General features: G+C 44.3%; 1 protein-coding gene across 1 annotated transcript in view; it reads right to left on the reverse strand.

Annotated features, from left to right (window-relative positions):
- The window catches only part of GALNT17 (polypeptide N-acetylgalactosaminyltransferase 17), a 446,202-nt gene that overhangs the window by 8,078 nt on the left and 412,012 nt on the right, over nt 1-26,112 (reverse strand). The window contains exons 7-9 of the mRNA XM_061207933.1: nt 25,437-25,622; nt 22,882-23,019; nt 15,046-15,141 (exon numbers count right to left, since the gene is read on the reverse strand). Coding sequence (XP_061063916.1) covers nt 15,046-15,141; nt 22,882-23,019; nt 25,437-25,622 — 420 coding nt within the window. The remainder of the gene's footprint in view (nt 1-15,045; nt 15,142-22,881; nt 23,020-25,436; nt 25,623-26,112) is intronic.

Raw genomic sequence — 26,112 nt, forward strand, 5'->3', positions numbered from 1 at the left:
GCTACTTGGAATGAATGGGGAGACATATTTGTGCTACAAAACCTTAGGTTGATTTTCCTGCAGACGGGTCCAGGAGTGGATGGATTGGGGCAGTGTCCCTGGAGGTACGGGGATCGCAGGGTCTGGACCACACAGCTTTGTGGCGAGAGCTGGGGGCCTCTGGGAGAGGGGTCCTGAGGGTGGGGAGCACCAGGATGAGGGTCGGAAGAGCCAAGTGGGACGGGGGATGGGTGAGCAGTATAGTCCTGTCCAACTTCCCAAGGATCAGGAGCAAATTCCTACGCATGCCTGCCGACCTCACCCTGACTGCTAAATTGGTCAGAGGAGCAAAGACTCTGCTTTTCAATGAGACAGATGTTATTTTTCAGTAAGCAGATGCATGTCTGTCTTGTCTCTATCTGTGAAATAGGAAGGTAGGATTATATCCTGGTACGGTATGGAAATGCTGGCAAACACTTTTTTCCCCTTTTCAGCTGATCTTAGTTAAATCTGTCTCACCTTCTCATTCTGCCAATTCAAACAGCAGCCTGGCTTTGTGCTGTGTCATCAAAGGAGATAGCATATTATATGGTTAAGGGCTCCAGACTCTGGAGCCTGTTTCAGAAATCCAAGCTCTGCCACTAAATAATTTTATGACCCTGGGCCAGTTACTTTGCCTTCTGGAAGTCTGTTTCCTCATCTTCAGAATGGGGATAATTTTAGGATTTATCTCATGGGGTAGTTATGGAACCAAACAAATTAGTGAGAAGAGGATGCAGTGTATAGTAAACCCTGTGTGTCTCTTACCCTTATTTTCCCAGACCTCACACACCAGTGGAGAACTGAGGCCTTGTTCCTGCTTCACTGCAGATTCCTTTTCCTCCCTCTTGGCTCCCGTGTGGGCTCACATGGCCAGCATCTCCCAGCCCTAGTTCCTTCCAGACACTCAGCCACTCCAGGCTTCCCACTGTCTCCAGAGCCATCTGCCCAGGGGAGGCTGCCCCAATGGCTTCAGCAATACTGTTGGGCAGCCCGGGACCCTCAGGCAGCTACCCAGCCCATCAAGCTCCCTTGGGCTGGGTGTGTGGGTTTTTTGGGTTGGACGCCTGACACCCCCATCCCCTACTGCTCTGCTCCTGTCCTTCCCCTCCCCTCCCCCACTTCCCTTCCCTGGTTTGGTCCAGATCCTACATGCCCTTGCCTGGAATGGGCCAGATTCCTGAAAGGGTTGGGCCTTGAATTGGACTCTTGATAGTAAGCATCCCCAAAGCCACTGTGTGTTCCTCGGATGCCTGCCCTGGGGCGTTAGCGCCCATGGCCTCTCATCTTGGACTCTGCCCCTTCTGCAGTGCCTCTGCAGTGGGGGAAGGAAAGCTCAGCCTGTTTTCTGCTCCTGGCATGTTCCCTGATGAATCCAGGCAAACCATCGGCTAGAAGCCAGCCTAGATCAGCCTGGACCACTCGAAAATTCAGAGCCTTAACAGAGGAGTTAGACGTGGGCCTGGTTATGATGTCCACACCTGAGAGCGGGTGTGAAGATGCTCTGATATGGAGCCAGCCCCAGAGATTTAGGACGACGTTTCCATCATCACTGAACACACATTATACTCCGGGCCTTGTTCTGGGGGTGTTCATTCGTTCATTGGCAGGATGTTATTTAACCCATGACAATGACCCTACAAAAGTCAGGGCACGCCCCCCTTTTTTTTTTCCAATGAAGACACTATATTTTTTCCCTCGATTCTAGAAGCCAAAACTCCCACTGGCACGGTGGTTCCTTTCATGCTGCCCATCTCCACCCTCCCAGCTGAGCCCACCAGTCTATCCTGGTGCTTGTCCCAGCCTGAAGCCACCCTGGGCTCACCCCAGGGCCACCACACAGGCTTGGCCAAAGCATCCGGCCCTTTCCCCCTGCCCCAGGAGTTAATAGGCCATCTGTGTGTCCTTCATTCAACATTAAACATTTGTAGGTTGCCCACCATGTTCCACGGCCTCTTCATGTTCCACGGAGAGAACACGTCCCTGGAACTCCCTGGAAGAATGCCCTTCCCTGGAATTTGGAGGCTTCAACCTTGTAAGCTATGCTAGGTGAGCTAGAAATTGTAGGTCTTGGAGGGTAAACCTGGGCTGGTAGATCAGTTGATTTCCATGTCTCTGTTGAGGCGAATTCATAAATTCCTCTTAGGAAAAAAAAAAAAAGCCTACATTTCTCCTCCAATATCCCATAATTCGATGCAGGGGAAATTATAGTTTTACTCAAATTCAGATGACAGACATCTGCTTTCTGAGCATTAATTCTCACTGTTCTCTAGATTTTCCACTAATGTTTTAGAAACATAGCTAGTTTCTTTTTGTTTAGTCTTTTATTCCCCTTATTCTGCTTTTAAACATGCTTTCAAGTGCCGGTCCCTCGTAGCCACTTCATCTGTCTTCTCATCTTCCCTCAAAGTCAAGCTTCCAGAAAGTTCTCTCCATCATGTCTCCACCTCCTCACCTCCCTTTCTCCCCTGCACCCAATCCAGTCTGGCTTCCTCTTACCCACGGTTTTTTTGTTACTGCATTGAACACGCAGTGCAGTCTGGCTACTGGCCCTCTGGGCAGCGGTGTTTGGCTCTGCTCTTCCTGGGTTGGTGTGACACCCACCTTTCTGGTGTCCAGTGCTCTGGCCCCATCACCCACTAAACGTGGAGCCACACTAGGGTCTGTCCTAGGACCCCCTGCCCTGCTGTCCCCTGGGACGTACCTGGAGCCCCACCGGCCTCTGCAGCTCTGCCCTCAGCACTGAGTTGGAATGTTCAGCTGCCTGGGGAGGACATCACGTTGGGATTCCCAAAGCCCCGCCCCCAAACTCACATGGCCCACAGCAGAACTCAGCATCCTGGGACCCCAACCTCAGCAAAAGGCACCACGCTCTACTCGTCCAGCCGGGCACTTGAGTGTCACCTTCATCTCCTTATCCCTTTCCTCGACCTCTCAGCCATCAGCTCCAGCCAACTTGGCCTCCCGAACAGTTTTATAAAACTTTTCAAGTTGAAATAGTTTTAGTCTTACAGAAAACTTGCATAAATAGTACAGAGAGGTCCTGTATGCCTAACACCCAGCTTATCCTAAAGTTAACATCTTCCATCATCATGATCCAGTTAGCAAAGCCAGGGAATTAACATTGGTACAATCCTGTTAACGAATCTACAGACCTCGTGGGAATTTCCCCGGTTTTCCAACTATGTCCGTTTCTTCTTCGGGATCCAATCCTGAATCCACATTGCATTTCATGCTTATGTCTCTTCGTCTCCTTTGACCTCCTCAGTCTCTCGTTTTTTGTTAGTTTTGTTTGCTTGTTTTTTGTAAAAATACTAGTTTTAATCTTGTTTATTTTTCTATCTTTTGAAGGCTTAGGGGGACCTCAAACATACAAAATCTGGTTAATCATGATCCTTGGTTCACAAACACTCTCATCTTTGGTCTAGGCAGAACTGTCTTTTCTCTTCAGTTATTTATTTTTTCATTTATTTTTGCAATGACTTTGACACTTTTGAAGAGTACTGGACAGCTATTTTGTAGAATGTCCCTCGATGTGGGCTTGTCTGATGTCTTCTCATGATTAAAATTAAGGTTATAGTTATACACTTTTTAGCAAGAAAACCAGAGGTGATGTTGTGCCCCTTCAGGGCATCAGATTGGGCGTTCGTCGTGTCTTATTACCAGTGACATTAACCTTGATCTTTTGGTTAAGGTGGTGTCTTCTGGGTTTCTCAATTGTAATGTTACTATTTTCCCTTTACAAAGGGAGATAATTTGAAGCTATGCAAATATCTTCTTTTCTAAAAATTTTTATATAACACACTTTTAATTTATTTATACAAATAAAATATATAATATACTAATGATATACACATTACACAGTATATGTTCTAAATAGTATTTATAGAACAATTACAGTAACTCTTTATTGAGTATCCAGTAATGGTTGATTTGTGTCCAGATAAGGAATAACAATCATTTTAAAAAAAATTGAGTTATGGGCTTCCCTGGTGGCGCAGTGGTTAAGAATCTGCCTGCCAATGCAGGAGACACGGGTTTGAGTCCTGGTCCGGGAAGATCCCACATGTCATGGAGCAGCTAAGCCCATGCACCACAACTACTGAGCCTGCGCTCTAGAGCTCACGAGCCACAACTACTGAGCCTGTGTGCCACAACTACTGAAGCCCGCGTGCCTAGAGCCCATGCTCTGCAACAAGAGAAGCCACCACAATGAGAAGCCCGCGCACCACAACGAAGAGTAGGCCCTGCTCACCGCAAATAAAGAAAGCCTGCGCTCAGCAACGAAGACCCAATGCAGCCAAAATATATATAAATAAAATAAATAAATTTTAAAAATTGAGCTATTACTGTCATGATTGCCATGGTGATTTTCATTTCCCACATCCTTTCTACATTTTTTTTTAAAATTTATTTTTGGCTGTGTTGGGTCTTCACTGTTGTGAATGGGATTTCTCTAGTTGTGGCGAGCAGGGGCTACTCTTCCTTGCGGTGCACAGGCTTCTCACTGCGGGGGCTTCTCTTGCTGTGGAGCACGGGCTCTAGGCGCGCGGGCTTCAGTAGTTGTGGCACGCGGGCTCAGTAGTTGTGGCTCGTGGGCTCTAGAGTGCAGGCTCAGTAGTTGTGGCGCACAAGCTTAGTTGCCCTGCGGCATGTGGGATCTTCCCAGACCAGGGATCGAACCCATGTCCCCTGCATTGGCAGGTGGATTCTTAACCACTGTGCCACCAGGGAAGTCCCCCTTCTACATTTTTTAAGTGGACTCTACTGAAAGGAAGAGCTGTCTCTCTCCCACCATTTATTTATTTATATCAGTATGTACTTGTGGACTTTTTAAAAATTATTCTATGGATGGCACTCCAATAGTATTGTTATTTATTTTGTTGCTCAACTAGTTCCAGCTTTGGCCATTAGGAACTCTTTCAGGGTGGCTCCTGTGTTCGTTTGACAAGCCACCACCTCCTTTTCAGAATTTCCTTTTATTCTGACATCACAAGATTTTCCTTCTGGAATCATCCAAAATCTGGGCACTAGATGTTTTCATTGCTACCGGGGTTTCATTGCTTCTAGACCCTCTCAGAGCTGGGAAATATATGTATGTATACTAACCTGTGCACATATTTATTTATTTTTTCTATATTTTTTACAAACTTATTTCTACATTTCTATATATGTAAATATATTTTATATATGTATATATGTGCATATATAACATATAAAATAAACTCATCCTGATCTTGCCCATTCCAGCCCAATGCCCCAGGATTCAGTCTAACCATCCCTTTTTCCTTGTGTGTACCCTCTCCCCAACAGTGAGAAACCTGGTTCTCCTTATCCCTACTTTACCTACTTACTTGTTCAATCCTACTCTATGTATACAGTAGCTTCAGAATTGTTAGCCCAGACCCCTGCAGAAAACAAGCTTACTTACTGGAATACAGTATATGCAGTGGTTCCTTTTTCTTTAACCTTATAGGATCAAGTCAAAATTGTCCAAACAGTTCCAAAGTTACTTAGATTAGTGATGTTCTTCCCCATCCTTCCGTACGGTTACATAATTCATATATAATCTCATTAGGTTCATTTTTCACCATTGGCATTCCATTTTGGGTCCTGTTCCCCACATTCTGGTTGAATTTATTATTATTTTTGGCCATTTGAAACATCATCGTAGTTCTAAGAGTCAGATTTGTGTATAAAGGGACCCAGAGAGGAGTGCCCCTTCATTCCTTCTGTCCTGCTTCCATCCCCACGTCCTTTCCATCCCATTCTCACCCACCCCCTGTAGGTAACCAATCTCATTAGTTTCTGGTTGGTCCTTCCTGCATCTTTTTTGCACAGAGGAGCAGATACAGGGATTTATTTTTATATTAGCATTTGTCTTAAATAAGGCTTAGCATACTATATGTACTCTTTTCTACTTTGCCTTTTTCACTTAACAGTATGTTAAAATCACTCTGTATTAGTTCATAGCAATCGCCCTTGTTAATTTTCATAGCTGCATACTACTCCGTGGTGTGGATGTGCCACAGCTTATTCAGCTACTCTCTCCCATGACTAGGCATGAAGGTAGCTTCCAACGTTTTGCAACTGCAGACAATACAGCAATGTACATCTGGATTTTCATGTTGTTGAAGATGTATCTTCAGAGTAGATTTCTGGAAGTGGGATTGCTGGGACAAAAAGTAAGTGGAAAATTAAGTTGAAGCTTTGTTGGGTGCTACCAAACTCTCCTCCAGAAAGGTGGCACCAGTTTGCATTTCTACCAGCAATCTATGACATTGGCTATTTCTCCAGAACCTTGACAACAGAGTATGTTGTCACAGTAAAAAAATTTTGCAAATATCATGGGTGAGAAATAGAATCTTAGCGTTATTTTACTGTGAATTTCCCAATTATGAATGAGTTTAGTAGAAAAGTGGCTTTCCGCTCCGATTCCTCACAGACCTTTCTCTTACAAAGAGGGACTTTTTGTAATATTATTGAGGTTTGTGGAAGAAGGGAGACATATGGTGTGATGTGGAACTCCCATTGGACAGAAGAGCACACAGAAAGGTAATACCTCTCTTAGCATCGTCCAGGGAGGAATTCGTTTGGTGAAGGATGTGAAGGGTCATTTCCTGGTTTCCAGTTTTGCTAAGATGCAGGAACCAAAGACCTTCACTAGCCACGTGTGACTCTGGCTAGCTCCTGGCTCAGCTTGGCAGTGTATCAGGAGCCTCACCTCCAACAGAGCCTGCATGACAAAATATCTGGAGTGCTAGCGTGACCCTTTGGCTGTCCATATGTCTACCAAGTTGAAATCTCCTTTCCTGTTCATGGCCAAACCAACTATTTAAGTAGGGGATACTGAGATTGAGCAGATGAGAACCCGCATCTTGTACAAAAAGCCTCTCTGCAAGGTGTCTTGTGATTTACCTTCAATATTTGGCTGATTGACATTTACATCTCCATGGAGGGGCCACAGACTCAGGCATGCAGGAACTTCACAGACATGAATGTAGTCTTTGGGGGGCAGAATCAAGCAGTCAAGATGATTGATCAGAGGCCCTTGTAAGCAGAGTCTGTCACCTGACACTAAGACCCTGAAGCTGTGGAGGAAGCCACGAGCGGTCTGTGCAGGGCCCTCCCAGCAGGCGGCTGGTGATGGCAAGACCATGTCACAGAGCAACCTGAAGAAGGCCTTCATTCACACCTTCTGGAACCAACCTCTGTGCACCTATGGCACCCTCAGTGGTCCACTGTGTGGGTGGAATTCCAGCAAGGTGTCTCATACTTGGCACTTTGGACAACCCTAGCTCCTGAGCCAGGCAGATGGTACAATGAGGACAGTCTAGAACCTTCTGCCACCCACACTTGGGTCTTCCTTTGGCCTCGTCTGATGGAAACCCAGACTCCAGAGGCCCCGCCGTCCTGTACCAATGGCCTAAACTCCACTAGCCTTAACCTCTTTAGTGAGAAATAAAATATTGCCTGCCATATCAGTCAACAAAGGATGTTGCAGTCCTCAGCGATTGCAGCGATTGCAGCCACCTCGACGGTGAGCCCTGAGGGAACTCAGGAAGGAAACAGAGAATACCTGCCATCTAGCAGTCATCAAACTGCAGCCACCCTAGACGGTGCAGCCTGAGAGTGAGAAAACACATGATACTGGCCCCAGATAGCAGAGATGCATATCAAACGAATGATGTCAGTGAGCCCAGACTCTTGCATCTTCCCATACATAGAAAAGTGCTAAATTCCGTAACTTGAGAAGTCTAGTTTTCTTTTATTTACAGTAACCTTTTCTTCTGACTACCTGGGGTTGTTGTAAAAACTCCTACGTATCCTGGGTTCCCCCCTTCCTCTTTGGAACAGTTTTCTCAGCGTTTATCTGAGAGGCTGTCTCTCGGGCTCGAAGTCCTAAGAATGTCCGCCGAATAAAACAGAACTCTCAACTTCTAGGTGGTGCACTTTTTTTCAGTCGACATTAGGATCCACCCTTAATTCTGATCGGCCATGTTCTCAGACCCTCTTCGTTTCAAACAAGCAATGTCTTTGAAAATAATCACTCAACAGATACCACTGCTCCAAAGAGAAATCAAAACTCTGAACTGAACGGTCAGGGGACAAGACCGTTCAAACATTTTGTATTGCTTGCTGCATTGCATGGTGTTAAGACCGCAAAGACCTTTTTACTAGGTGGCTTCACCTTCCCCCTTGTCCTTCAGAAGCAGCAATGTCGTTTCCTTATTAATTCGGTGATACGAAAACCACCTAAGAAAGCAGCATATTTCTTTGAAAAAAAAAAAAAAAAAAAGGCTGAAAGCGAGCCTCAGAAATGATAATGGTTGTCTGAGGGTGGTAGGATTATAGACGATTTAAATTTGGCTTTTTCAAATTCACCATAATGCTGTTGCGCCTTTAGGGAACAAGAAAAAGACTGGCAGTGACTCGCTTTGAATTTAACAGCTCTGGGCAAGGTAGGAAGGCTCAGTTGCTAATGTGGCCACCATCCTAGCTTTCCGTCTGAGTTCATTATTCCAAGCCTAACAGCAACATAAAACCTGCCTGGATCACTTTTTGTGTCTGGAGGAAAATTAACTCAGCTTCTAAGGAGATGGGAATTTCCTGGCGGTCCAGTGGTTAGGACTCGGGGCTTTCAGTGCTGTGGCCTGGGTTCAATCCCTGGCTGGGGAACCAGGACCCCACAAGCCCCATAAGCCCCTCGGAGTGGCCAAAAACAAACAAACAAACACCACCCAATAACTCCTAAGGAGATGTAAAATTTTAACTAAGAATCTCCACTGGAAAACAACTTATGATTGTAACTCAGATTTTCTGGAAAGACTAGCTCATCAACCCATTCTGGCGAGAGAAAAAGTACAGGAATTCCTCTTTAACCTGGAGTCCCCCTTAAGCAAAATCAAATACATGTGTCTGTAGTTCTGTATGCCATTTAGGACATCAAGCATCCCTGTTCCCTGTATGTGGTCTGTGAGATCTACTTTTCAGGGATAATTAGAAAGTGGGAACCAGGGACTGGAAATAGAAAAGCAAAGCAAAGCAGATGGCAGAGAAAGAGGCTCGGGTCTCCCGCTAAGTCTCGGGAAAGTCTCTGGAGCAGAAAGCAAGTAACCCTGCTCTCCTTCGAGGTCTGGCAAGAGGGTGGGCGTGAGGGATGCCCACACGGGCTGGATGAAGGCACAGCCCGGGATGCAGGAGCTAACAGCCCTGAAATAATAAAACCAGAAACGTTTTGAATATTTGGAGAGAAGATGAGTCAGAGGAACAAAAAAAGAGAATCTGCAGTGAAGCATAACGGATTTATAAGTGTCGCACCGGAATGCAGGGGAGGGTTTTTCAAAATATTGCGTAAAAGATGGGAAGTGGAAATATTGCAGCACAGAACCTCCGAGATGTCCCGCTTCAGCACCGGTATTGTCTCTTCTGCTTTCCATTGTCTTTTTTTTGTGTGTGTAGGTTTCCCAAACGTAACAAATACCTGCCCTCGCTCCTCCAACCCTACTTTCCCACAGCGTCTAAGGTTGCCCTGCTTTCACCTCATGGTGGTTTCCAGGAACCGAGGGATTACAGGGTTTGCTTCTTACCGAATGTGAGAGGCTTGCTCCCAGAATCACGGGCCTGTTTGCTGGGGCAGAGCCATCTTGCCCTGGGTGCTAACCCCAATGTGCTCTCCATGGCTCTGTCCCCTGAGCCCCACCACTTACATGACTTCACCTGGAAGCCGAGGCTGCTGGATGTCATTAACTTCTGCATTTTCCGAGTACCCCCAACAGGCTAAGCTCTGTCACTCCGTGGGGCACTAGTGCCTTATTGGCAAAATGCATCATCGTGACAAGGTGTTTGGATGATGGATTGCTTAAACGATGAAGCCATCAAGGAATAAGTCCAAGATCAGATTACATTTAATTATGGGATAAAAGAATTCTCATCTGTCATTCTGTTGATGAATTAACTGAGGGAGAGAATGTGAGCTTCTCAGAAAAGAGGGGAGAGGAAGACTAAACGTACTGACCAAAGGACAAACAGGGGAGACCTGTGATACCCTCCCAGGAACCCACTGGACAGGAAGGTTCCTTGGAACAAAGCTTGACTTTGCTCAATTCCTCTCCAAGGTGCACACCTCGTCTTAAGAACATCCTTTACAGTTTGTAGCTCTTTCAAAGAGTGCTCCGTGGAGTCCCCAGGGCCACTGCACTTGAAATGCTTGCGGGTCATGCTCTGTCCATGGCGGGGCTGCTGGAAGCTGCGGTCGGTCCACAGCTCGGGAGGGAGGAGCCCGCATTGGAATCGGTGAGGCTGTGTGGGTGGTCCCCATGAACACTCCCAGTGAAGCTGGTCCTCAAGTTGGATGTGTCGCCCCTACGCATGCTTCAAGTCTTTCTTCCATGCCTTGCTGGGAGCTAGAGAGCGTCTGGGGGCTCAAGAATGTGAGACACGTCCCCTCCCACGAATATACAGCCCAGCATCCAAGACCATGAGTCACAGGATGATTTGGAAAGTGGCCTGGCATTACCTGAATCTCAACTTTCAAAGGGGCTGGGGGAGTCACTACTTACCTGGTAGGATAAACGTTACCCCAACCAGAAATGGGTTTATTGTCAGCATTTTGTTCCCTGTCTCAATCCAGCCACGGCCCTGGCCCATGAAGCTGCATCACTGGGACCTCGGGCAGCAGCTCGGTCGCAGGGACTTGAGAGCACCAGGAAGTTAAAGAAGGACGCCCCGGGCCCAGCCCTGCCTACCTTGTTCTCTCTTCTTGACCTCCGCCCTCAAGGGAAATCAGAATGGGGAAGGTTGACAGGTTGACCAGGTGGGCAGGGAGAGAGAACAGTAAGAGGCTGGCAGAGGAGGACAATCCCACGGCCAATATCCCTGCAGGGAGACCGTGGCTGCTGCAGTGAAGGGACCCACGGGGACCTGGGCCCAGGATGGCAAAAGCTGGGAGTGTGTGCGAGAGCCCTGGGCCTCCCTAGACAAGACCTCCCGCTCTGAATGGGTTCAAGCCAACACCGAAGGCCGCCACTGTGCCCTTGACATCTGTTTCTTTTATGCTTGTGATATAAAATTTATTTTAAAATAATTGTAAGATTAAAAAGACAGCCAGTTTAAAGAAAAAAAAATTTAAATAAAACACTGGCTCAGAAAAGAAACGGTTGTTTGTCTAATGCAAATTAGTAACCAGACAAGAGCAAGGCTGGTCACTAGCTCGTGAGTGAGCAGGCTCTCTGAGTGGCTGGGAACCGTTTCCATCTTGCTGACAAACACATGTTGCAAGGCAGGAAATTACCCTCCTCAGTGCCTGTTTTATCTCTGTTTAATTGCTGTTTGATAATAAATTACAACATAGAGTCCATTAATTAAGCTAACAATGTCTGTGGAACACCAATTCCTTCTTCTGGGAGTTGCCTTGTTACGGGAACTTTGATTCAGTTTGTTTGCCCAACAGCACTTTATGAAGTGGTTTAAAAAGATGCCAAGGCACATGACTGGTGGGGCAACACTCCTAGCCTAGGGGGAGCGGGTTTGGGCAGGAGGGGGAGGAAACCTTGGTGAGCGTGAGAAGGGGCAGCCTGGCAGCTGGAAAGCAGTACCAAGGATGCACTCTAATTCAGAACATGTGGTGGAAGAGAAAAAAAACCAAAACAAAACATTAGATCTACTTTCAAAACATCAGCTGATGGAAAACGACCATGGTCCCCACTTACAGGAATTCATCCCAGAGTTGGGGGGCGGGGGAGCAAGGACCAGCCTGATTTGGTTTGCCATTCCATCATCAACTAAACAGAAGGAGAATTCATTGGGAAAAGTTGTGCATGCAGGTGGAATGGGTGAACAATGAATTCTAGATATTTCCCAACAAAGCCCCCTGTACTGGGCTGTGAAGGCCACCGGCTCCCAGCAGGAGAGGAGAACTTGGTGCCCGGCTCCTGCCCTGGCAGGGAGTAGGCAGGTAGTCACCAGGGCAAAGACTCTCCTTACATTTCGCCTGTGCTGTCTGGGAGGTAGGCTACCTGGGCATTCCAGCTGGATGGGTTTAGCAGGTGACCAGGTGGGACCTTGAGGGAGGGGATGCAACAGGAGTAAAGGCTCTGGACAGAAGGGGGAGGAAGGTCAAGTTCTCAGGGAACTGTCCCAGACCGTTTGGAGCTGTGGGCATCACAAGGGTGTCAGACGGGGGTTCTGAGCAGTCAGGGTCCATGGGGAGGGCAGGGGGCCCTGGGAGGAGGGGGCCGCAGGGCTACAAAAGGCAGATGCAGCTGCCTCCATGCCCTGGCCCTCAGGTTCAGCCAAAAACTTCCTGAGTGGCTTAGAAAACCTTCCCCTGAAACACCCAGGTAAAAAGGCACTGCTTAGAGCCATAGGAAGAAGCCCTCAGGTCTCTGGGAGACATTTATTGGACCATCTTTACTCCTTTTCTCATTCACAGAAGTTGGCTTCACGGGCTGGTTTTTGATTACGCAAATACCTGCATGTGATAGTGTCTGTTACCTCACAGTTAATAAGTACTCAGTTCAAATGGGACCTCTTCAGAAGATCGGACAAGGAAACCTGGGAGTTCAGTGTTCTAAAAGCTACTCCTGGCATTTCCCAAAATGATGGTCACGTACAGCATGGTGGCCCAGAAGTGGGCATCCCCAAGGCTCAGTGTCCAGGCTCCAGCTGCCCTCCTGGCCCAGTACCACCACGTCACCATCTCCTCTCCCAGCCATCCCGCCCGAGACTAGTGGGGGTGGATCACTGGCTTGTCATCTGACCTCTCCCAAGACGCAGCCTCTTAAATGGCTGACACAACCATCCCCTTCAGGCCACAACTCCCCACCTCCATTTCCCCGGCCACCAAGACTTTTAGGGTACTTTACTCCTCCAGACCCTGGGAGGCAAGAACTGCAGAGTCAGTAGGGACTGAAGGTCAGGATGGCTCCAGAGCGTCCATCCCTCTCTGACCTCCTCCGGGACTGGCTGTGCCTGATCTAAACATATCATTACCACACTGTCCCTCACCGCAGCTGCAGGTGAACCTTCAAGAGCTCCCCAGTGCCCTCAGGGTCAAGTCCCAAACTCTCCAGGCCAGCATCATCGCATCACTGGGAACTTGTTAGAAATGCAATATCTCAGCCCCCCCCCACTCCCCCCCCGACTCAGAAACTCTGAGGATGGGGCCCAGGAGCTGGTGCTGTCATAAGCCTTCCAGATGATTCTGCTGAACACTGACGTGTGAGACCCAGTGCCTTGGAACATGTCTTATGAGGCCTTGGAGAGCCGCCTCTCCATCTCTCTTCCGCCTCATCTCTCAGCACGTCTTTCTCTCTTGCATTCTAAGCCCTGGCCAAACTGGGCCACCTCCTGCCTCTTAGCACCCAGCACCCCAGGCTATCTCACTCTTCTCACATCTTCTACGCTGTAGGTTTCCTGGTTTTTCCTCCTCCAGTGTAAACCACTTGAGAGCAGGGGCTGTATCTTATCAACTGCCAAATACAGTCGTCACCAGTGTCTGCAGTAGGTGCTCAAGACCCATCTGTTGAGTGAAGGAAGAAACGAATGGATGAAGACACTGGGCTCTTTAGTGCATCTTGCCTTTGATGCTAAAGCTCTGTTTCTCCACGGAAGGAAGCAGGTCTAGGCTTCCTGGTCGTCCTTCTGCTTCCTGCGGGCACTTTTAGGCAGTGGTAGGGCTCAGGAAATTATCTTGAATTAAATGGACTGGATTTGAATTTAAAATGCTTGGGTTGTGTTGGAGAGCCTGCTCCAGCAAAACCCCAAAGAGCCTGTTCACAGGCACTTGCTCCTCTGTGCCTCAGTTTCCCCATGCTGCCTGCTTGCCTCCTAGAGTGACCGCAAGGGGCAAAGGAGCAAGTTCAGCCTGGCATTACTTGTCCACTTTCAGGGGACACATCACACACCGAAGGCAGCGGAGGGTCTGGATTATGAGAACTACCTGCGGTGATAGTAAAGGAAATACAGCTCTTCTCTTTCCAGATGCTGGTTTAATGGGAAAGCAAAAGTGCTCTGAGCAGAGAGAACCATGAGCCATAAATGCATGCGAGAGTCTGTGCGTATGACCGATGAACGTGAACTTGGCACGTAAGGTGTGTGTCCATAAAACATGAGAGAGATGAAGGGAGCTTACGGGGCATTCTGTCCAATGTCTTCCTTTTACAGATGAACAAACAGAGATTGTGAGTCTGGCTTAGAACCGACCATCTTGTGCTCCTCTGGGATTGAATGTTTTCCCAGTTTGTAGCTTGCCTTTTATTACTATCGGTTGACATAAAATTGGTTTAAACTTTGATGCATGTCAAGTCTAATGACATTTTTGGATATATTTTCTCCCAGTTCTACAGGATTTCTGCTAAGCTCTTGCTGCACACACCCATATATGCACACACACACACACACACACACACACACACACTGTGGGCTAGCACAAAGCTGTCAAAGGAAATTCATTTACCAGGCTCTATTTTTACTTTGTTGGTTGATTGTTTTCCCCTTTTTGGTTATCTTTGCTATCTCCTGGGAGACCAGAAGACACGTGTGTTCTTTGAAATATTACTGCAAGCACATTTCTCCTTCTCAGTCAGTGCTTGGCACTTGTACCAGCACTTACAGACCAGGCCATGCTTACCACCAAACTGATGATGGCCTTTCAGAACAGAGATATCAATCAGGTTCTCATGAGCGAAGCTGCTAAATCTTTCTTTGAAGTTGTAAACAGGCATATTTGGTTATAATTAAACATATGTACACGTGGCATCCATTTGCCTATTAGCAAATGACACAAATTGTATGCAGTCTCCTTTCAGTAGGAAATGTGCCCATTGATCCTCTTTAATATTTGTGTTGATGCTACCACTTGTGAATCTTTTCCCTAGTCTCTATAGAGAAACCACCAGAAAGCCTCTCAGCTGCTCAGAACGGGTAACAATTACCAAAGTAGAGGACAGAAGTTCCCAGAAGTCCTACACATCCCCTGTAGGTCCGGTGAACTTACTCCCTTCCTGCTCAGAGATGGGCTCCTACCTGGGGTCCCCAGCCATGGCACGGGTACAGTATTGCTGTGTGGTTCTCCAGCGGCCCCTGGTCCAAGCAGACGTCTTTTGCCTTGCTGTTGCGAAGCTGCAGGAATAGGCAAAACATGACCCGTCAGAGCTCATCTGGTGAAGCTACCTGCCCCCCATCCACTGCTCCACTGTGGCTTGGTTCTGACTTCCTGATGCAAAGGCCATGAGACCCACACCCCCGCCCCCAAGTAAGGACCGAAGCTTCAGTCTGTGAGGTGATCACTTTAGCAACAAAGTCCTCCAGTGGGTGGTGTGGGTACTGGCCCTCTTGCCTGTGACCCGCACACATGCACATAGCTCCCCCATCCCCAGCACAAAGGAAGATCTCAGAGAACCTTTGGACATAGGAACATTGACTACACATTGGTTATCCAGGTGGACCTTGGCACTAGCACTGGTTTTCACAACCCTGGGAACCATGGGTCAGCTTTTCAGGTCATTACTGGCATAGAGGCATGAAAAATAGTAATCAAAACAGAAAAAAAAAAATCTTGCCATCAGGAAAAGCTCAAGCAACATTCATTCATATATTCAAAAAATATTTACTGAATGCATACACTGGACCAGGTACAATTCTAGGTGTTTGGAATGAATCTGCGGAGGAAAAAACAAAAGTTCCCAAGACAACATCCCTGAATCTAGGCATGTCTCTTTGGAAGCATGTAAGAACTTACCTAATTTGGATCTCCAGGCCCACCGTGATTCTATATTGATGTCCATCCCACCCACCACCCTGAAATCTCAACCAGTGAGAAAATGGCAACATTGTTGGTCTACCCCATACATCTGAGCCCCCTCCAGATTATATTCTCCATGGAAACCAAACTAACCAGGGATAAATCAAGAAGAGAGGCACGGGACAATCTGCTTTTGCGCACCCAAGTTGTGTCTGGGTTCAGACAACTGAGCAGACTTTTAATAACTTTTTACAAAAGATTTAAAAAGTAACACCATCTCATTGAGATGTTTTGGAAAATACAGAGGAAAGTAACAATGGTTCACAATCCTCTTACACAATTTTTCCCCCAATTTTGGACAATTTAATTTTGTTCAGTTTTGGCTGTAATGAGCAACAAAGCATAAAGCTTTGTTCACGTTTCAGATTTCCTTAAGAATAGACTCCTAGAACTGAGACTACGGTATCAAAGGGTATGGAGACCTTAATGTTCTTAAAACATGCTGCCCAACTGCTTTCTGGAAGCTTTGGACTAATTGATATTCCTACCCAGAAGGTATGTAAATACTTAACCAGTCCTGAGTTTCACCATTTAAAAGTATTGTGTTGATCAAAGTGTACAAACTTCTAGTTATAAGATGAGTAAGTTCTGGGCATCTATGTACAGCATGGTAATTATAGCTGACAATATTGATAGCAACATACTTGACAGTTGCTAAGTGAGCAGATCTTAAATGTTCTCACCACAAAAAAGAAATGGTAATTATGTGGCATGTTAGCTAATGCTATGATGGTAATCATTTTGCAATATATAAGTGTATCAAATCAACAAGTTGTACAGCTTAAACTTATACAATGTTATATGTCAATTATATCTCAAAGCTGGACAGAGAGAAAGTAAAAGAACATCAGCTTGGGGAAAAAAAATCAATGGGGGAGTGTTCTTTTTTTTTTTTTTTTTTGTAAGCTACAGGTTTCAAGCCAGAGGAAAAGCAGCTTCTGATATCTGAGTATAACCCCTTTTCTCTTGGAAACCAATTCCTTATATTAAATCCCATGTTTGAAATACCTAGAATAAATTCTCTTTTTCTTTCTTTCTTTCTTCTTTCTTTTTTTTTTCTTTCTTTCTTTCTTCTTTCCTTCCTTTCTTTCTCCCTTCTTTCCTTCCTTGTAGCATTCTTTTTAAACACAAGGTTCCAAAAGTCCATAAAGAGGGATGTAGAGAGAAGTGATGAATCAGACCTATTAAACAACATTCCCAGAGTTGGTCCAAAGAGAGCTATCTTTAAAGAATTGCAAAGCTAACTTAGGAGACCAGCACTATGACTTTAGTTCTTTTATGGATGCTTTAAGGAAATGCTTGTTGCCAGTGCTTTCAATGGTGCAAAGATTAATTACATGGAAAAGCCCAGACAACTTCTGAGTCAAAAAGTAATTCAGAAGAGTTAGATTTTTGAAAGTGATGAAATTTTAGAAATACCTTTACCAATGTATTTTGCTTTTATTTTTCTTTTTATGTATACATAAGAGCAATATGGTAAAAATGTCTACTGAAGTCTAACAAAGCATTTAAACTAAGTGTAAAATAAAAATTAGAGGTGTTAAAAATTAATAAAAAATATTACTGTTTGAGAGCAAACAAAAGATATCCTGTTTTTATAAATTTATACTGAATAGTAAATTGGAATGCTTCATGTTTAGCAATTATTCCCTTTTTGAGAATTACCTATGTATTTTCCCATTGGGATCTCAAGTGGTTTCATTATAGATTTGTAAGAGCTCTTTACATATTAAGGATATTAATGTTTTTGTGGCATATGTGTTCCATATAATGATTTCAGAAAGCCAGGCTTTTAAATTTTGTTTCTAATGTTTATGCAAGCACACCTCTCATTCAGTAATTTAATAAATATTTATTGAGGGCCTGGTACTGTGCTAAGTGTAACGAGCACAAAGATAAAAAAAAAAAAAAAGAGTCCCTGCTCTGAAGCATGGTCTGGAGAGAGAGACAGACACAGGAAGAGCTAGTACAATGACTGTATTATGCCAGGGCAGCAAGGAGCCTGCCTTCACCCCATCTGAGGGCTTCAGAGACTAAGGGGAGATGACTCCTAAGCTAAATGTTAAAGAGGATTAAGTGGAAGAGATGCTGGCAATGTTCTGCTTTTCACCCAGGGGACGGCTACATGGATTTTCGCTTTATATTATTATGTTGCACATGTTTGGTTTATGCATATTGTATGTGTGTCGTATTTCATATAAATAATGCTAAAAGAAAAAAAAAAGATGAGCAAAAGTGAACTAGGGAGCAAAGCCTTTTCAGTATGAGCCTAGCACAGAATTTTGAACAGAAGAGTTGGTGCCTAATGTTTCTGTACACACTGAAGTGCTTTTGCATTGGAAAGGCAATATCTTACACATGTAAGAGTCAGGACATAAAGTATTTGCATATCTTTTAAAATTTTTGTCTTTTTATTGCAGTATAGTTCATTTAAAATGTTGTGTTAGTTTCTGGTGTACAGCAAAGTGATTCAGTTATATATGTGTGTGTGTGTGTGTGTGTGTGTATATATATCTCTCTTTTATATATATATTCTTATATATATATTCTTTTTCATATTCTTTCCCTTTATAGTTTATTACAAGATACTGAATATAGTTCTCTGTGTTATACAGTAGGACCTTGTTGTTTACTCTATATGTAGTAGTTAGTATCTGCAAATCCCCAACTCCTACTTTATCCCTCCCTGCATATCTTTCTTTAAAAATTAATTTAAGACATTCCAGTTAATAGAGAGGAATAAAAATTTACAACTCAAGGAAGAATGACTTATTATCTAAGTGGGTATGGGCCCCAACACTGCTTGTAGGGTGAGGCAGAAAAACCAGGGGCTGACACCTGCTCAGAGGTGTCTGTCTCCCTTTGCCTCTGTGCTGGGGTCTGGTGCGGCAAAAAGAACTAGTAGCAGTGAGCATTAAAATACAATTGTCTGAATAATGGTAAATTCTGTCACCGAACTGCATTTGACTAAAAAGTTATTCTTCAAGAAGGTACAAAGGGCAAATAAAGTATAATAATGTTTGAGTCTTCACATTCCACATAATATTCACAGAGACTGAAAATTAACATCAACTGATGAAGAGGTCGGTAAAAGTTCTTGTATTACATACCACTTGCCCCTTCATTTTGGAGGCTCAGAGATTAATTTAAAAAAAAAAATTAGAGGTTACCAAAATGTAATTATAAGAACAGGTCATATACAGTGCACATGATGAGAAAGCTTTTTCAAAGCCCCCAAACAAGCTAGCTAAAAAATGAAGAAAGAGCAAGGAGCATTAAAACCAGAAATACACACTGGCCTGGGGAAAAACTCTCAAACAGAATTGTACATGAAAAACAAAGGCTAGAAAGTACTCATATAGTATGATATTCACTCTGCCTTCCTCTTTTTCCCACTGCTCTGGGGTCTGGGTGTGGTGAAAAGAACCCACAGGAGTGTTAAGAACAGAGTTGTCTAAATAATGCTAGATTTTGTTACCAAACTGAATTTGATTCAGGTTGGTTTCTTCCATTTAATACTATAGTCCATCTGAAATATATTTCAGTATGTGGTGAGCTCAGCAAGCAGAGAAGGAGTAAGAGAAACCGATGCCCTAACATGCTAACATTGATCATAGCTGGGAATTGAGATTTTTAAAATATTTATTTATTTATTTTTGGCTGCCTTGGGTCTTCGTTGCTGTGCGCAGACTTCTCACTGCGGTGGCTTCTCTTGTTGCGGAGCATGGGCTCTAGGCACGCAGGCTTCAGTAGTTGTGGCGCATGGGCTCAGCAGTTGTGGTTCGTGGGCTCTAGAGTGCAGGGTCAATAGTTGTGGCGCACAGGCTTAGTTGCTCCGTGGCATGTGGGATCTTCCCAGACCAGGGCTCGAACCCGTGTCCCTTGCATTGGCAGGTGGATTCTTAACCACTGTGCCACGGGGGAAGCCCCGGGAATTGGGATTTGACGTAAGTTTTGTTTTTATCTTTTTGTTTTCTATGTAATCTATGTATTGAATTTATTACTTTAAAAAGATAGGAAAATTTGCAAAAACAAAAGGCTTCTCCCCTCCAAAAATCAGATTATGATCTCTATGTTATCTCCAAGGCCACTCCACCCTTCAGCTCCACAGTTGTCATTTACACTGTGCTTCATGTGAATGGCAGGCCCTGGAGTTCTGCAGTCCACAGCCTGTGGAACTGTGCCCTGGACTTCTGGCATTTTTCTCATTTTTATTCTTTCTCTTTGCAAAGGTATTTTTCTTCATTTATAAAATTATCACATAAACATTAGTGACACCTGGGAAAACATGATAAAATATCCACATAAAAACTGTCTGTCCCACTATGTAGAAGTTTCACCTCCCAATACTATTCTCTTGCTTACTTCCAATCTAAAATGGTAGCTAATCTAATTTTATAATCCTGACTCTTTCCTCTTAAGTCTTATATTATCAATATTTTTCTCACATCATTAAACTTTTGTATACACCTTTTGAAATGGCTGCAAACTATTGCAAACCATTAATATAGTATATTTAACTAACCTTCAAGTTAAATTCAAATTTTTGATCAAGGAAAAAATAAATCCCTGAGATGAACAATTTTACTCGCAAATCTTTGTCCTCATTTCAGATTATTTGCTTGGGATAAGAGTGGAAAGTATGACTCTCATTAAGCTTTTTAATACATCTGGTTCAAATTGCTTTTTAAAAAGCTTGTTTCAATTTGCACTCTCACCAGAGGACCTGTGCTTTTTCATATTACTAAGACCTCGCTGGCAAAGTACCAACATATATTCCAAAATTGAACCTTTGTTCATTTGGTAGAAGGAAAAAAGCTACCTCAGTGTATTTTAAATTTTAATTTCTTTGATTATGAAATAAATATAAAAATTTCATCCACTTGTATGTTCTCTTGTACTTTGTCTATTTTTCTTTGGGGATGTTTTATTTTCTTATTTAAATCAAAATTTTTATTTAAATCAATTCACAGAATTCATTATACATTAATGGTATTATCCATTCATCTATAGTATTTATGACATACAGATTTCCAGCTTGGAATATTATTTCTCCATTCAGTTGATATATAGATTATTTTAATATTTATGAGCTCATATCAAATATCATTTTTCTTTGCATTTTCTTGCATAGCTTTCATTCTTAGAGAGCTCGTCCCCAGAGTTCAGATTCATATCTATTTCCGGATGGTTCAATTATGGCTTTTCTTTCATTTAATGCTATAGTCCTTCTGAAATATACTTGGGGATATGATATGCTGTAAAAATCTAAGTTGTTCTCTTTTCCAAAGAGCTGGGCAATTTACCCAATTGTCTTACGAACAATCCATTTACTGCCCACTGTTTTTCAATGCCTCCTTTATATTTGATCTTTGAAAACCAAAAACAAAGAGAAACATGTGGACCTATTAATAAGTAGTAGGACGTACCAGGTACTGGTCTAAGATCTCTATATATGGCGGCTTGTTTCATCTTCCCAACAACCCCACGCAGTAGGTACTTTCACTTCCCCATTTTACAGATGAGGGGACAGAAGCTGAAAGGACCCACTCGGACTTGAATCCAGCAGGCTGGCTCCAGAATCTTCATGAGTCCTTAACCACTACACTCACTGCCCCTGCAAGAAGCAAGCTCCCCATCCAGACTCCAGCCCCAAAGGGACACTTCGCCTGCACCTTGATGATTTAACCTGGGATTGATCTACTCCCTATAAAAGGCTTCTCGCATAAAATAGAAAAATTCACAATTGTAGAAAAAGGAAACACTCTAAGTCCATGAGAGTCTTCCTAGCTTAAGCTTGACGGTCACGGGGAGTTCCAGGGAGCCCTGGGAAGAAATCCAAATGCCAGAGGTAGTGGGGTATCTCTGGTGGGTCCAGAGCACCCGGCTCCCTGAGCCCTGACCAGAATCTGTGCCACCGATTCCTCATCCAAACACACAGGGATGTAACAGGGAAGATGCCAAAGTGCTTATACACACGCATGTTCTCAGCAGTGCTGCTTATAATATTTTTTTTAAAAAAGGAAACAACAGAAATGTCTACGTCTTCAAGCAAAACACAGCATACACAAAAGGTACCATCTTATACAGCCATTAATAACGTTGCAGAAAAGGGCTTAAAAACACAGGAAAATATTCTCTATTATTAGTAACATTTCAAATTATTAGGCATTGTGGACAGCCTGGTTTTAGTTTCAAATATCTGTATACATCTATATCTATATCTATATCCATAGAGAGGTGTATATAAAAAGTATATGTATGTATATAAAAAATGTATTTTTACTAAAAAGAAATACACACATACACACACACAATAAAGCAGACCATACATCCAAATGTACACATTATCTTTGGAATTAGAATGCTTATGTCTAATCCTGGCTTTATGACTTACACGCTGTGAGACCTTAGATAATGTATTTCATGTCTCTAACTCTCAGCGTTCCTATCAATAAAATGGAAATAACACTACTGCCTAGTAAAGTGAGGGTGACTGAACTCATGTGTGAAAAGCACTTAGAACAGTACCGGCACATTGTAAGTGTTCGTTGCCATTACTGCTATTTTCAAACTCTTCTAAAATGCAGGTTTATGGCATTTGTACTAAGAGAAAAGTCAATCTGTTTTAATATTCAGAAAGGTGACATACTAGAAAATCTGAGAAGAGCATCCGTACCCTTTCTTTGGCAGTAAGTGGCTCTGGCCCATGGCACTGGGCAGTGGACAGACAGGTCCAGTCCCCGCCTCTCTTTACACCCAACTTCCTGCTCAATGTCCCAGGTACAGGTCCCAGGGGACCTCAGAATGTCCTAAACAGAACTCATGGTCCGCTCCACACTGTAGGCAAAACGATGGCCCACGCCCCCATTGATTACATGTATCCCCCACCAGCCGGTGAGAGCCTTGCTGTCAAAGCCTGCACCTCCAAAAACTAATCATTGAATGAATGAATGAATGAATGAGTGAACGACTCTGTTCCCTGTTTTCCCCCAGCAAGGCAATCCACAGCCCACCGCACAGCCATCCAAGCCGAGAGCATGCGTGGTCTTAATTACCTCCCCGTAGGCAATGGTGTTATTGTATCTTCTCATTTCTGGGTAGACGTGGTCCAGGTACCACTGGAAATTCTTACACTTTAAACTCTTCCTTAAGGCTTTTCTTTCTGAGACATCGCCTATGTCAATTCCTGGATTCTAAAAGTAAGCAAAGGGCATTAGTGACCAGGAGGCGCTGGCCAAAACCGTCAAGAGAGAAATCTGAAGCCCCTACTTGATCATCTAGCCCCGAGCTAGACGCTACTGTCCCCCGAGCACAGCACGCAACCCCCAAAGTCAGCTTACCTTACCATCATCAAAGGGATCCCGTGACACACTGATATTGACAACCTAGGCCCCACCTCCATCTCTGCCATTTCTTCAGTGACTCTCAGAACCCAATTATTAGAGGAATTATTTGATTAAGACGAGAAAATAAATGTCTATAACCTCCTCCCATCTTTCTTTTCTGTACACGTGTAATTTCCCCCCTTTGCTGGCTCTTTGCGAAGTTCATTATATGCAGATGTGAAAATAATTTTCCACTGCAAAGCTTTTAATGACGTTCTAATGAATAATTCACTCTGCTTTTACAGAAAGGAACCTGTAATGTGCTGCTGTGTGCTGACAGGGGAAAATAAAGTAGCTGAAATACGATTCCAGAGTCAGCCACAGGATGGCTGTGACCCAGTGCAGACAGGATACGCTCTCCTCCACGGCGGACAGCCAAGCATCATCTTGGAGCAGAAGTGTTTAAATGATTTCATTAAGATTTCTTCTTCAGCAGCCAAACAGTGATTTTTTTTTTAAAGAAAAGTCCCTTTAAATGTCAAACATTAATATTCAAAGGCAAACCTGGGCAGTGATATTTAACTCTTTGTTTTAATATACTTAGCGTGATTAACGAGGATGGTCATTTATGAAAAGCCTGGTAGGGAACACTGGCATTAGGGACCGAGGTGGTTTGTAATGATGGAGAAGCACTGGAATAGGGTTGGCAGCCCTCACTTCTTCTGACCCCAAGTCACACCCCCATCCTAGATCACAACTCTCATCTGCAAACAAGAAAAATAACGTCTGTTCCACTGATGTCACAGGGCTGTGGGCAGAGTCGAGTGAAGATGCCAGTTCACATCCTTGCCCTGCCATGTGCTGGGTGTAGGACCTTAAGCAAGTCAATTTAACTTGCCAGAGCTGCAGGTCACTCATCTGTAAAATGGACATCACAGTGGGTTCATATCAAGCTAGCATTTATTGAGCACTTAATATTTGTTATGCTCTGTTTTAAGCCTCATTTCTATCCTTCCAGGAGCCCTATGAGACCAAGGTTAACAATCTCTGTTTTACAGATGAGAACACCAGGGCAGGCAGTCCCTCTGTCATGAGGTTGTTATGAGGGCTAAATGAAATATTGCAAATAAGAAACTTAGCGAGTACCTGGGAGAGTGTAAGGAGCTCAACAAAGGTTGCTTATTTTTATATAATAATGTGGAAAATCATTTCTAGTTTAACAGCTATAAAGTGCTGCATGGCCATAAGGGGGTTTTCAGTGCTTTAGAACATTATTTCAATAATTGTAACAACAATGATATAAAAATTCTTCACTTGTACCCTCTTTATCCACAAACCTGCACATATTCAACTGCATTTCTGCTGTCCTGGGCTCCAGCCTCCTGAAACGCAGGGGCTGCCATTTCTCAGTGGGAACAATTCCACAGCTCGGACACCTACAGGTGCTCTGGCTGAACAGATAAACCCAACTGTGGCTGAGGGTATAGGTCACCCCGCTGTGCTACGGAGGACAGAAATGCTTGCCAACATTCCATATCCTGTGCCAGGCACTGCTTTAAGTACATCACGTGTACTTAGTTTTAGTACTTTAGTACTTAGTACTTAGATTAAGTACTTCTGATTTAGTTCTCACAATCAGCCTAGGAAGGAGGACCTGCTATTATCCCCATTTTATAGCTGAGGAACCTAAGATACAGAGATGATAAGTAGATTTGTTCAAGATGTCATAACCGTAAATGGCAGGGCTGGGATCCCAACCAAGCCAGAGCACAACCGCCGTGCAATACTCCTGTGGGGCTGTAGTAACACGGGGATTTTCCTAGATTATATTCTGGGTAGAATATGGAAGAGAACCGAAGAGCCATGTAAACAAGGATCCAGCATACAGTAGGGACATATGTCACGGGGCAGCTGGAGCTCCACGGGAGGGCACACTGTGAGAGCAGATGACAGGGTCTGGTGCCAAAAACTTTGGGCAAGGATCTTCTGGACACGGTGTACATTCCAAAGCAGGGTGTCAAGATTAATATAATGAGACCAGAATTAACACAGTGAGACCCCTCTAATCTCTGTAAATGGATTTAGAGATTGCCATGGTGCCGATCCCCATGTAAAGCAGGGGTTCTAAAACCTGGAGGTCTGTAAGCCACCTCAAAGTACACTTATAATTTTGCAAGGGTGAGCATCTTTCTGGGGAGGAACCATCGGCTTAGTAAAGGGATCAGTGACCCATCAAACATAATGTCAGTGTTCCAGGGTGATGGGGAAGGGCTGTTTGGTCCTACCTCCAGTGGCAGATTCCATGCTATGTACACATGAGACTTGTAATCGTCCATCCAGACCTCGGCAACCCGGAGAGCATTCCTCTTGGTGTAGAAGCCGATGTTGCTGTTGTATGGCTTCTTCTTCCGCTCGATGTGGGCCACCCGTGAGCAAGGCAGGACCTCCATGCTGCCCCCGCACAGCCACACCTGGGGAGGGGGGCAAGGACTTCATCAGCCTGACAGAGAAATTCCCAGAGGCCACTGCTCCCTCCCCCAGGCCCGAAAGCAATGGTTCAGGAGACAGCCTGAGTGAGAAATGTGTTTTCATATATAAAGCCACTGAGCTTTCGGGGTTGGTTTGTTACTGCAGCATAGCCTAACCTCACCTGACTAAAACTGGTAGAAAAGATGGTTTCGGGGAGTTTTTTATAGATACAGCAGCTCAGGATATTAAAATGCAGCTCTTCCTAAGAAAGGCCAATACATGTGAGGTGCTCCCGGTGATGCATGTGTTTTCTTAAGTTCTCAGTAGTGCACAATTGTCACCTGTGAAGGTTTTCTTTCCCATCTGGCTGAAGCTGGGCCCTACAGAGCTATAATGGCAAATTCAAACTGAAAAAACAGAATATCATTATTCGTATCAGCACAAAATGTACAACGGTTTAATTCTCCATTTATTAATATGCTCTGTTTTGGA

This window comes from Eubalaena glacialis, chromosome 13 (assembly GCF_028564815.1).
Source record: "Eubalaena glacialis isolate mEubGla1 chromosome 13, mEubGla1.1.hap2.+ XY, whole genome shotgun sequence".
Classification (NCBI taxonomy): Eukaryota; Metazoa; Chordata; class Mammalia; order Artiodactyla; family Balaenidae; genus Eubalaena; species Eubalaena glacialis.